The sequence below is a fragment of the Peromyscus leucopus genome, chromosome 13 (genome assembly GCF_004664715.2).
Source record: "Peromyscus leucopus breed LL Stock chromosome 13, UCI_PerLeu_2.1, whole genome shotgun sequence".
NCBI classification, from domain to species: Eukaryota; Metazoa; Chordata; class Mammalia; order Rodentia; family Cricetidae; genus Peromyscus; species Peromyscus leucopus.
This window is the reverse complement of record NC_051074.1, coordinates 2438011-2451157: the sequence shown is the minus strand read 5'-3', so window position 1 is coordinate 2451157 and position 13147 is coordinate 2438011. Positions and strand designations below refer to the sequence as shown.

The following is a 13147-nucleotide window of genomic DNA, read 5'->3' as shown; positions in this document are numbered from 1 at the left end:
CTGTCTTCCTCAACTTCTCTATGCTTAGATAAAGCATTTCTTCACTAGGTGAGGCATTTGGGTGAAAGCCTCTGCCATCATGGGAATTCATTTGGCTCCCTTTGCCTCCACTTTCAGTGGGTGAACAGACAGATGTTGCTTGGGTTCCTTTTGTTAGCTCAAGATCAGAGCCTCAAACCTTCTGAACAGTGATTGGAAGAGAGGCAGAATCCGGACATTTTGTCTCATGTTTTCACAACCACAGCCAGATTTAAACTGACAGATCTTGACAGTGAGACAGCTTAAAACACTCACAACCATAAGTCTGGGTCAAAATCCCACATCTTCCATGGGGAACAGAAGGAGTTGGAGGAGCTCTACAGATACACCCTTCTGTGCCCATGGGGGCCATGAAGAGCCAACTGCCACCCAGATAGCCTGCTCTCACACCTATGGTCGCCTCCTTCTCTACAAGGACCCCAGGGACTCTGGGGGCTATTTAGATGCACATAAGAGAAACCATGGCTTTTCATAAGCCTCCTAGGGTATCAAGGCCTGGGATGTTTGCCCTGCTGTTCTGGAACTTTGTCTTCTAGGTGTGGGGAGTAGGGCATAGGGGGGTATCTTGTCTTTACAACCAGCAGGCCCTGGTCTGTGGGGACCAATCCCGGAATCATAGTAGCCCAGGCTAACCTCTTAGTACGGGTGCCATGAGACATTCAGAGGAGAGCATGTCCAGTCTCGGATGTTGTTGCCTTGTTCTCAGCCACCAGTGTGCTCTACAGGAGTATGCCTACATGTAGCCCACAGGAACGCCGGCTGTTGGTTCCCTCTGCACTGCCCCAACACACTTGGAAAATGAGGAGGGCTTTCAGGGTTTGCCACTCAGCCTCTAAAAACCAAAGAACCATGTGGAGGCTTGAACCGCTGCGAAGCCCATGTCAACAGCACACATTCACTCAGGGCTTGCTTCCTCCACACCCACGTTTCTATAATCCTGTCTACTCTCTCTTGATTGAAAATGCTGTTCAACCAGGAAGCTCCAGGCTGCCCAGCACAGGACACCCCCAGGCTTCTGGGTCTTTTCAGTCAATGCCTAGGTAAAGCTGCAGCACTAAACCAAGGAGCTACACTGCCCTCCAGTGGGTTTCAGGTGTGAAAGCAGCTCTGCTTGGGTCAGAGTGAATCAAAGCTGGTTAGCATGGTGGATGTTGGGGCTTCCAACTCCAGAGGCAGGTGAACACTTCTGAGGTTGAAAGCACTGGGTCTTTCTCTTCCCACCAGCCACAGCTGTCACCATCCCTAGGGCAGTTGCTGGGTACAGTCACTCCTATACTTGGGTCCAGAGGAGGGCCCTGTGGCCATCACAACACGGGGGAAGTACAAGGTACTGATGGTCCTGGACAGGTTGGTATCCAGCCCTGTCCACTGACTAAATCCAGCCAAGGGACTGCTGGAGAGCGGCACCCAGGAGTTTCCAAGGGCTTGCCACTCATTGGTCACTTCATCTTGGCATCTCAACTGAAAGGAAGTCCCAGCCACTACACAGTGTATCCATTCCCACTCCTACCCCATGTGTCAGCTCCAGGACCCACGAGATATAGGTGGTAACAAGCTATTGCTAAGTTTTAATTCTGATCAGCCAAAATTATACAACCTGCCGCCTGTGTGGAAACATGGAAGCATGTGTGGAGTCTGTAGACACCGACAAGAAAGGCACTTCCACTGCAGAAAGAAAATTAACTGCAGAGGATATAATCTGTCTAGGAACCTGGTGTGTGTGTGTGTGTGTGTGTGTGTGTGTGTTGTGTGTGTGTGTGTGTGTGAGAGAGAGAGAGAGAGAGAGAGAGAGAGAGACAGAGAGACAGACAGACAGACAGACAGACAGAGACAGACAAGGAAGGGTGGTTGGTGTGACATGAACATCATGCTGTACAAAGGGGCAAGCTGGGAAACCTCATGCTGGGTGCATTAGCTCTTGAGTAGGCAAAGAGTGTGACGTAACTGTTTCCTGTCCAGTCTTTAACAAAATGTGTGCTTTTGTATCTTGATGGGACTCTCCACAGTGACATAATTTGACTGTCTAAAGGACATCACAAGGCAGTTTCTCCAAAATTTTATTTTAATTTAAATTACAGGGCCAGCCAGATATTCTGATAAGAAATTCACTTTTCCTCAGGAGAAAGGAAACCCTTCCATGTCATTAACAATTGTATACATCTCCCACTTTTTTTTAAAGGGTTAAAAAAAAAAATTACATTAAGTAACTGCCTTAAGTAAAATTAACCCTTTATAACACCAAAGAAACCACACCCAGGAGAATCGTTTTGGTAATAGGAACCTAGTAAATGATCACACATCAAATGCAACTTTTCAATTTTGAATGTTTTCACATTGTTCTGTTTTAAAAACAATCCAGAAGTCTTCTCTGCCTCCAGCTTCCAATGCATTAGTAACACACATTTCTTTGACACACCACACTTTATCTTGCACACCAGGATTCTAGCACTACTTCATGTTTGCCCAAGTGGACACTCTTTTCTGCCTGAAGTTCTAAGAGCTAGCTGGCAAGGAGACACCCCTTCCACTTGGTGTAAGGACTGCTGTCACACTAAATCCTAATTCACAGCACTGGAGGGCAAGGACTGGGTCAGCTCGGCTGGCTCTGCCTCCTGCTGAGGATTTCTTTGTCCAAGAGACTGAATACTTTCCCTATTTCTACTAGCGAACATGAATTCTCCCTCTCCTCTCACACACACACACCCTGGTGGAGAGAGCCTTGGAAACTCTTCATTGTAGACTGCCATCTAAATGAAACAGAACACACCTGTACCTTCTAGAGTGGTTTTTCTGACTTGTGTTCCTTGAAGGAAACCTTAAAACCTGCTAAGACCCCAGCTGGGAGGCTCCTTTTACTGGTCAATGAATCGGTTAGTAAGAGAGGCTAGCAAAGAATAATGATGTCAATTGTTTAGTCAGCTACAGCCATGATGCACTAGATTGGGCAAACTCTGATTTTAAGTTGTTAGTTGTGATTTGTGTGTCACTGAGACACCATTCTAGTCACTTTATGTAGATAGAGTCTAGGAGATATTGTTCTGCTGTGGTCACAGTCACAAAAAGTGGTGCAAAATCAGTTGCTTTATAAATACTGATAATTTGCAGCATTAAGGAAAAGGACATTAAAAACAATCAATCTCCCCAGAGGACACCTAGGACTAGGGCTCTTCTTTTCCTAAGAAAAGCCAAAGTTTTAATTATTCAGTTTCACGACTACTGTACTGGATATTACTTACTCTAAGAAAGAAAGGGTGCTCTACAGAGGCCCCCCAACCCCACAAAGAATCAGCATTATTAGCATAATCTGTATCATTCATAGATATGGCAATCTTAGGACTCATTTTAAATGAATAAGGCCAATATTCTGCAAGTCCATGTAGTGGACCGAGTTCCAGGACTGTAGTTCCGCCTGCCAACGGCGCCCCACTGGTTCTTCTTTTAGTGCTGTGATCCTCAAATGGTAAAATCAGCATTTCCATGTGATCTCAAGTATTCAATTACATATGAGCATTTTTTTTTTTTTTTGCAAAACTCAGGTAATAGTTACATACTACTACAATAACATTCCTCTGCTGTACAAATTAAACGATTTAAAAGAAATGAGCATTCTAAGAATTATATACAAAAGAAACCTGTAAGCAGTGTTGAAATGAAACGTAGGTGCCGCTGCTAGCTCTACTGTTTAAAATTCCTTTCAACACATCCAGGTTCACGAGTCTCAAGAAAATCAAATGTCAAAAAGTTCTAGAAAGCTGTGAAAAGCATATATACACTTTCCTTATGACCTTATGAAGCTCCACACTTGAGAAGTTGCTAAGTTTCAGTATCAATTTATTTGCATGTCAACTTTATGTTCCCCAAAGCTCACACTGGATACAGTTCCCCTCTGATCTCCAAAAATCTCTGTACACGCCATGTTCCTTCGGCGATGGTGGATGATCTGGTTCTGGGATGCCGGGTGTACCCATGCCATACTGCAGAGATCTGCAAAGAGCAGTGACGATGTACAGGTGTCAGCTGATGGCGCTTTCATCGTACATTTGCCACGTTCAGAACTCCTGGAGCAAATGGAGTCTGTGAGTTCTGAAATGACACAGAGATCAGGGAAAGGCCGCGTGCGCTCTAATGTGCAAGCAGCAGCAGCAGCTACGCTCTCCAACCTGGACTGAAAAACAAAAAGGTAAAATGAAAACCGTTCACTTAACAGCAGATTAGCAGTAATGTTCCTCATGAATCGATAAGAGTGCCTGATGCTGAGTAGCTAACAGCAAGTGCTCAAGTTGGATGGGATACTGAAGGTGTTTATTGAAATTAGGCTTCTTGCTGAGCTGGTCTCTTCAAATCCCTGATCTGTTTGACTAAATAGGTCTTCTCATCATTGAACTGCTCATCCTCCGTCCTGTCGTTCTGAAACTTGCTGAGGAACTCAATGAGTTTGGTCTGGTTCTTGAGGAGGATGTCTAGGATGGGCTGTGTCTTGTTGGGGTTGGCCACAAACACCTGTGTAAGAGAAAACCATGTCTGTCAGAGAAGCAAGCTCCTGGGCAGATAGAAACTTTACCTGGGCAGGTAATTGGTTTTTGCTTTAGAAGAGCTTATTTTTACATGATACAGAGAAATATTAATGATTACATGTTTTAGCACAAAGATCGCCAAGCTCATTCTGCCAACTTTGAAACATAGTCAGGACTAAATACTGGCTTTGATTTTAAAATCAAATAAATTATTTCTGGGCACAAGTTAGATTAGATCTTAAGAGGATACCCCTTCCATCCCCAAAGCATTACACAATACTTTTGGCTTTGCATTTGCCCTCAATCCGATGCAGATAGCCTGTGAATGGGAGGCCAGCCTCAGATGGGGTGGATGGGGGAGGAGGGCAGCAAGGGAAACACTTCTCTCAACAACCTCTGTGCAAGCTGTTTCCTGCCCCCTCTACTCTACTTTCCTAGTCTCCGGTCCAAATGGCCCGCCCACTTCCAGGTCCCAGCTTCTGTCTAGACACTGAACTGAGTACCACACTGGTCACGGTAATCAGGCAGTTCCTTAGGAATTGTAATGAACAGCTTTGAAGGAGAGCACTGTTTGGCAGTGTAGCCCACCTTGAACACGTGAAAGGCCTCAAACTGGATGTTTCGGCTCTTGTCTCGGAGGAGGTTCATCATTAATTTGAGGTTCTCAGGTTTACTGATGTATTTCGTCATAATCGTGAAGTTGTGTCTATCTAACAGCAGTTCACCAAGAAGCTGAGAACACATTTATTAAATTAGTAAGCCTTAAAGCAAAAAACAAAAAACAAACAAACAAACAAAAAAAAAAAAAAAAAAAAAAAAAAAAAAACCCCAAACCCACTTTATAGTAATCAGGAGACTAGAGACAGGTTTCAAGAAACAGCAAAAATAAAAAATAAAAATGAACAACACAATAAATAACCACTACCCAAGAAAGTGGTCAGAACAAAGGATACTAGGAATTTCTGTTCATTAATCTTAACTAAGCCCCTCTCCCCTACATGTTTTAAATTATATTTAGCAGGGCTTTCCAAGATGAAGGGTGATGTCTGCCTAAACACATGCTAAAGTTTTCCTTTTCTCACACCTGCCCCACAGAGCTCTATGTCCAGCGGAGGCTCCCCAACAATCCTGACTGTTAAGGACTCCAGCAGTGAGCTGAGACCATCTCTGCCTGTTCCAGTGCGTCCTCGGCAGACCATATAAACTCACAGCATGTGAACGGTTACCGCTCAGTTGAGCTCTTCCTCTGTGTGTGGTCGTGCTGAGCTCAAGTGTGCCCAGTGTGTCAGCTGTGAACCCTGCTAGGAGCAGGCATCAGCACCGTCTTTGTGTCCTGTGCCAGCCTGCCTGGATTCAGACATGTAACCTGGAGTGTGACTCGCCTTCTTTGTGTGTTATCTTCATGGTGTGTCCAATGAGGTCGGGATGGGACTGACCTCTGGAGAATGCAGTGAGACACTCAAGTGTGATCATATGGGGACATAAGCACAGAACTGTGCCTGATGGCAGCTGCTTTTTTAGCAACCAACCTGGTTCCCAGATGAGCTCTCTTGACATTTCCTAACAACTGACCTCTAGGTAAACAGCTTCTCATCATACAAAAAACAAACACCAAAAACCAAGACTGAAAAACTGTGGTGCTGGCTGGAGACATGGCTCAGTGGTTAAGAATACTTGCTGTTCTTGCAGAGTTCCTATCACCCACCTGGGCTGCTCAGCTGTTCCGTAACCAAAGCTCCAGGAGGATTTCACATGTTCTCTTGGCCTCCCCTCCAGCACCTGTATTCATATCCCTCACCCCCGAATCTGTTGGTCAGGAAAACTAATCTATGCTACCTAAGATTCATAAAGAATTGATAAAACTTAGGTTTCGGGCCAGCAAGATGGCTCAGTGGGTGAAGGTGCTTGCATATCAAGGCTGACAGTCTGAGTTCGATCCCCAGGACCCATGCGGTGGAAGGAGAGCACTGACTCCCTAACTTGTCCTCTGACCTCCGCACGTGCCCCATTCCCCACATAACAGAAGTGCAGTGTGACAGTTCTTGTCCAAGAACTCACTCTGTAGACCAGGCTGGCCTTGAACTCACAGAGATCCACCTGCCTCTGCCTCCTGAGTGCTGGGATTAAAGGCTTGTGCCAGCAATATAATAATTTCTATAATTAACAACTTCAGGCTTCATATTACTGAGTCCTATAATTACTAATTTTCAATGCCTGCCTGCATTCTATGAAGACTCACAATGGGTGTTCCGGATGTGGCTTTCATTGCGTTCACCATCTATCACAGAAGCTACAGGCATTCTGAATCAAGACTAGCTGCAGTTTAGTTATCTCAAACAAGATGACTGAGAACTCGAAGGCTTTGGACACTGAAAATGAAGTTTTACCCAGGGATATAAAGTCGCTGCCGGCAGGGAAGGAATAGTGTCTCATCAATACAAAATCAGGTACTTTTGAGGAATTCTGAGCAAAGTGGAATTTAAAATACATCCAGTAAACATTTAAATGAGATTCTAAATCCTTGGAATTCCACCTCCAGGTCCTGTAGAACTAACTTCCTGACAACTGGATGTGTTGCTTCATAGTTAATAACGACCATAAGACATACAGGGGCCTGCATCTGTCCTGTCAAGTCAGACAACACACATTTTAAACTTGGTAGGCCATATGATCTCTGTGACAACCACTCGAATCTGTTGATACAGTTTCAAACAGCCAAAGACGATGTATAAATAAATGTCTGTGTTCCTATAAAACTTTATTTACAAAAATCAATCAGTTGGCTGAGTTTGGACTCTAGGCTGTAGTTTGCCAGCTGCATGTGTGTGGTTTACAAACATGCTGATGTGTGTGTAGGCACACACGTGTGCTGTATATGGATAGATGGGTATATGGGTGTGTGTGTGTGTGTGTGTGTGTGTGTGTGTGTGTGTGTGTGTGTGTGTGTGTGTGTGTGTGTGTGTGTGTGTGTAGGCCAAAGACCAATACCTGTGTCTGTCTTAGCCACTTTTCCACTTGCCATATTGAGGCAGAATGTCTTTTTTTAAAGATTTATTTATTTATTATGTATACAGCATGTATGACCAGAAGAGGGCACCAGACCTTATTACAGGTGGTTGTGAGCCACCATGTGGTTGCTGGGAATTGAACTCAGGACCTCTGGAAGAGCAGTCAGTACTCTTAACCTCTAAGCCATTTCTCTAGCCCCGAGGCGGAATGTCTTACTCGAACCTAGATTTGGTTGATTTGGTTTAGCACACCGGCTTGACCCTAGGCTCCCGTCTCCACCACCCAAGCACAGGCTGACTGCTGTGGTTGCCCAGCATTCAGGTAGGTGCTGGCATCTGACTCTAGTCCTCATGCTTGCATGCAAGTACTCGGCCCACTGAGCTGTATCCCAACTCCTTAGTCTGCCAACGGTTCACTCTTACATCTAGCAGGATGTAAGAGTTCAAATGGAACTTAATTCCATATCCTGTGTTGATAAAAGCAAGCAAAGCTATGCATTTCAGCTTCACTATTCACATGCTGGCCCCCCAACCCTTACTGCCAAGTCTATACCACATGTGGTGTACGCTTTATCTAGTTGGCACGAATCCATTTAAAAGTATGTTTCTGCAAGGCATGATGGTCCATGTTGTGGGATGTTCTCTATGCTGTGAATGTACTGCTATGATTGACTGATAAATAAAACACTGACTAGCCAGTAGCCAGGCAGGAAGTATAGGAGGGACTAGCAGAGAGGAGAATTGGGGGAACAGGAAGGAGGGAGAGGAGGAGGTGCTGCCAGCCGCCACGATGAGGAGCAGGATGTAAAGTACCGGTAAGCCACAAGACACATGGCAAAGTGTAGATGAATAGAAATGGGTTAATTTAAGATAGAAGAACTAGATAACAAGAAGCCTGCCACGGCCATACAGTTTGTAAGCAATATAAGTCTCTGTGTGTTTATTCAGTAGGGTCTGAGTGGCTGTGGGACTGGCGGGTGAGAGAGATTTGTCCTGACCGCAGGCCAGGCAGGACTGGAGAAAACTTCAGCTACAGGTCCACGCTTGTCATTTCACTGGGAGGCTAAGACAGAAGGATTCAAGCTCAATTTTAGCTATTTAGAAAGACCCTGTCTCAAAACCAAAATGAAACCAAAATCAACAAAAATTTCTTTTCTTGGGGGTTTTTTTGAGACAGGGTTTCACTGTGTAGCTCTGGCCATCCTGGAACTCAGAGAGATCCACCTGCCTCTGACTCCAGAGTGCTGGGATTAAAGGTACATGCCACCACTGCCCAGCCCAATAAAAACTTCAATCCCTATAAAAATATTTCAGAATCTAAAATACTGCACTGTTAGGAGAGAAAATCCTCCACCATCTCCTGTTATATTTCCTTTTGATGTCTCTACCTTACATGTGGGCATTTACCCCATAAAGACTACTAAAATAAACCCCAAACTCTGCAAAAGTCCTGATTACTCCCAAATCACAAATGTATTTTCTCCTAAATTCTACACCAACATTCTCCAAATTCAAGTTGCAAATACACAATGAAGAGGAACAAATGACACAAGAAAGAGAATCAGACATACCTTCAGTGACTGTCTCTTTGTCACATAATTTTCTGAATGAAGTAGCTTCTCATATTCACTGAAAAACTGAGACCAGAAAACATACATCAAGGTTAAGGAAAAGGAGGAAAGACAACATAAAGTTCAGGGCCGACTCTGAACATCAGCAAAGGCCCGTGCTCTCTAGATACTGACAATGGTGTCAAACCTTCCTTCCTTCCTCTGTGCCGCTCCTCTATGCATGGAGCTCCCGGGACTGGTCCCTCCAGGGCCTAGCAAGATCCAGAGACTGCTCTGACAAAGTCCTCCTCTGCACCCTAAATCATCTGTATAAAGCACTAACTCCTCCTCACAGTTTCCACACTCATTGCTTGGTGTTAGACTAGAAAATTCCTATTTGTTTTATATACAGGGACTCAATTCATCTAAACAACAAAGAGAAAAATGATGCTGTTCTTTCAAGGTATAAAGTTGAGGAGAAACCCAGCAGTGTGTTAAGCAGAGGTCTGGGAAGGTGAGAACTGGGTTCCAACGTGAACGGAGCAGCACTGCTTAGAAACGGGCAGAGGGAAAGATATTCCTGGAAGAAACATAAAAAAATCATCGCGGACATTCAGGCCCAGCGGCAGCCCACAGAGGTAGACGGGCCCAGTGGCGGCCTGCTGAGGTAAACGGACCCGGCGGCAGCGGCCGACAGGGACATTCAGGCCCGGCGGCAGCCGGCAGAGACATTCAGGCCCAGCGGCGGACCACAGAGGTAGACAGGCCCGGCGGCAGAGACAAGCAGACGCAGGTAGGCCTGCGGCGGCCCGTGGAGGTAGACGGGCCAAGCAGCAGCCCGCTGAGGTAAACGGGCCCGGCGGCAGCGGCCGACAGAGACATTCAGGCCCGGCGGCAGCCGGCAGAGACATTCAGGCCCAGCGGCAGCCCACAGAGGTAGACAGGCCCGGCGGCAGAGACAAGCAGACGCAGGTAGGCCTGCGGCGGGGGCCCGTGGAGGTAGACGGGCCCAGCAGTGGCAGCCGACAGGGATACTCAGACCCGGCGGCAGCCGGCAGAGACATTCAGACCCAGCGGCAGCCCACAGAGGTAGACGGGCCCAGTGGCGGCCTGCTGAGGCAAAAGGACCCGGCGGCAGCAGCCGACAGGGACATTCAGGCCCGGCGGCAGCCGGCAGAGACATTCAGGCCCAGCGGCGGCCCACAGAGGTACACAGGCCCGGCGGCAGAGACAAGCAGACGCAGGAAGGCCTGCGGCGGCCCGTGGAGGTAGACGGGCCCAGCAGCAGCCCTCTGAGGTAAACGGGCCCAGCGGCAGCGGCCGACAGGGATATTCAGGCCCGGCGGCAGCTGGCAGAGACATTCAGGCCCAGCGGCGGCCCACAGAGGTAGACAGGCCCGGCGGCAGAGACAAGCAGACGCAGGTAGGCCTGCGGCGGGGGCCCGTGGAGGTAGACGGGCCCAGCGGTGGCAGCCGACAGGGATACTCAGACCCGGCGACAGCCGGCAGAGACATTCAGGCCCAGCGGCAGCCCACAGAGGTAGACGGGCCCAGCGGCGGCCTGCTGAGGTAAACGGACCCGGCGGCAGCGGCCGACAGGGACATTCAGGCCCGGCGGCGGCCCACAGGGGTAGACAGGCCCAGCGGCAGAGACAAGCAGACGCAGGTAGGCCTGTGGCGGCGGCCTGTGGAGGTAGACGGGCCCAGCAGCGGCCCGCTGAGGTAAACGGGCCCGGCGGCAGCGGCCGACAGGGACATTCAGTCCCGGCTGCAGCCTGCAGAGACATTCAGGCCCGGTGGCGGCCTCCAGAGGCAGACAGGCCCAGCAGCAGCTGACAGGGACATACAGGCCCGGTGGCGGACTGCAGAGGTAAACAGGCCCAGGGACGGAGACAAGCAGACGCAGCTTGGAACAGGGACGCCCCTAACCCCAACATCTGGGGAAGAAGCTATCTCGGTGGGTCAGAACCAGAACGAATCTGAACACTCCGTCTGAGAACAACCCAGGGCCCAGCTGCTGATCCTGTGAAACCCAACAATTTGGAGGTGTTGGTGAGACTACCCTGCTCAGCTGAAACCCATCTGGGAGAGGATTCAGATGCCTACAGTTTAAAGTCTGAGGAATCAAGATCAGCTGAGGAGTTGACAAATGAACAAAACGTGACCTGGGAACACAGAAGAAGGCGCTACCCAGACACCAAACCAGATCACCAGAATCATAAGTATATAATTCACCGATCGAAATCAGCTGCCCCTGAAGAAATAGCCCAATAGCACCAATTTAACCAAGAACCACTACTAAACCAAGACTAAAAATTAGAACAAGAGAGGCACTCTCAGACACAGACACCACCTGCACCTCACAGAGGAAGAGATGAGTAGACGCCAGTGCAAAAATACAAGCAACAACATAAAGACCTATATGGCAACATCAGAACCTAGTGATTCTACACCTGCAAGACCTAAACATACCATGACAGAAGAAACAGAAGAAATCAACCCTAAAAATGACATTAAGAAGATGATAGAGGCCCTTAAAGAAGAAATAAAACATTCCCTCAATGAGGAAATAAAAACTTTCCTTAAAGAGGAATTGAAAAACTACCTTAAAGAGGAAATAAAAACTTTCCTTAAAGAGGAAATAAAAAACTCCCTTAAAGAGGAAATAAAAAACTCCCTTAAAGAGGAAATAAAAACTTCCCTTAAAGAGGAAATGAAAAACTCCATTAAAGAGGAAATAAAAAACTCCCTTAAAGAAATGGAAGAAAAAACGAACAAAAAATGGGAAGAAATCAAATCAAGCCAAGAAAAAGCAATTAAACAGATGAAAGAAACATTCCAAGATCTGAAAAATGAATTTGAGACAATAAAGAAAACACATGCTGAGGGAATGCTGGAAATAGAAACCCTGACAAAACGAACAGGAACTACAGAAACAAGCATAACCAACCGATTGCAAGAAATGGAACAGAGAATCTCTGACACTGAAGACATGATAGAGAAAATAGATTCGTCAGTCAAAGAAAACAATAAAGACAAAAAAGTCCTAACACAAAACGTCCAGGAAATTTGGGACACCATGAAAAGACCAAACCTAAGAATAATAGGGATAGAAGAAGGAGAAGAATACCAACTCAAAGGCACAGAAAATATATTCAACAAAATCATAGAAGAAAACTTTCCTAACCTAAAGAAAGAAATACCTATGAAGATACAAGAAGCTTACAGAACACCGAATAGGCTGGATCCAAAAAAAAAAGTCCCCTCGCCACATAATAATCAAAACACTAAACACACAGAATAAAGAAAAAATATTAAGAGCTGCAAAGGAAAAGGACCAAGTAACATATAAAGGCAAACCCATCAGAATAACACCAGACTACTCAATAGAGACTATGAAAGCTAGAAGATCATGGACAAACCTCATGCAGACACTAAGAGACCACGGATGCCAACCCAGACTATTATACCCAGCAAAACTCTCAATCACCATAGGCGGAGTAAACAAAATATTCCAGGATAAAACCAGATTTAATCAATACCTGTCCACAAACCCAGCCCTACAGAAAGCACTAGAAGGGAAAATTCAACCCAAAGAAGCTAAACACATCCATGAAAAATCAAGCAATAGATAATCCTACACCAACATACACCACAGAAGGACAACACAACACAACCAAAAAAATAACAGGAATTAACAATCACTGGTCATTAATATCCATCAATATCAATGGTCTCAACTCACCTATAAAAAGACACAGGCTAACAGAATGGATAAGAAAACAGGACCCATCCATATGCTGCATACAAGAAACACACCTTAACTCCAAAGACAGACACTACCTCCGAGTAAAGGGCTGGGAAAAGGTTTTCCAAGCAAATGGACCTAAGAAACAAGCTGGTGTAGCTATCCTAATATCTAATAAAATAGACTTCAAACTAAAATCAATCAAAAGAGACCAGGATGGACATTACATATTCATCACGGGAAAAATCCACCAAGATGAAGTCTCGATTCTAAACATTTATGCTCCAA

General features: G+C 46.1%; 1 protein-coding gene across 2 annotated transcripts in view; it reads right to left on the bottom strand.

Moving 5' to 3' along the window:
* Positions 1-2079: 2079 nt before the first annotated feature.
* Positions 2080-13147, bottom strand: part of Cab39 (calcium binding protein 39) — a 98664-nt gene continuing 87596 nt past the window's right edge. The window contains exons 7-9 of one of the 2 annotated variants that reach the window (XM_028876206.1): positions 9133-9198; positions 5142-5285; positions 2080-4539 (exon numbers count right to left, since the gene is read on the bottom strand). In XM_028876206.1, the coding sequence (XP_028732039.1) occupies positions 4351-4539; positions 5142-5285; positions 9133-9198 (399 nt within the window). In that variant the 3' untranslated portion in view covers positions 2080-4350. The remainder of the gene's footprint in view (positions 4540-5141; positions 5286-9132; positions 9199-13147) is intronic. The other variant, XM_037210038.1, reaches the window with a different exon arrangement.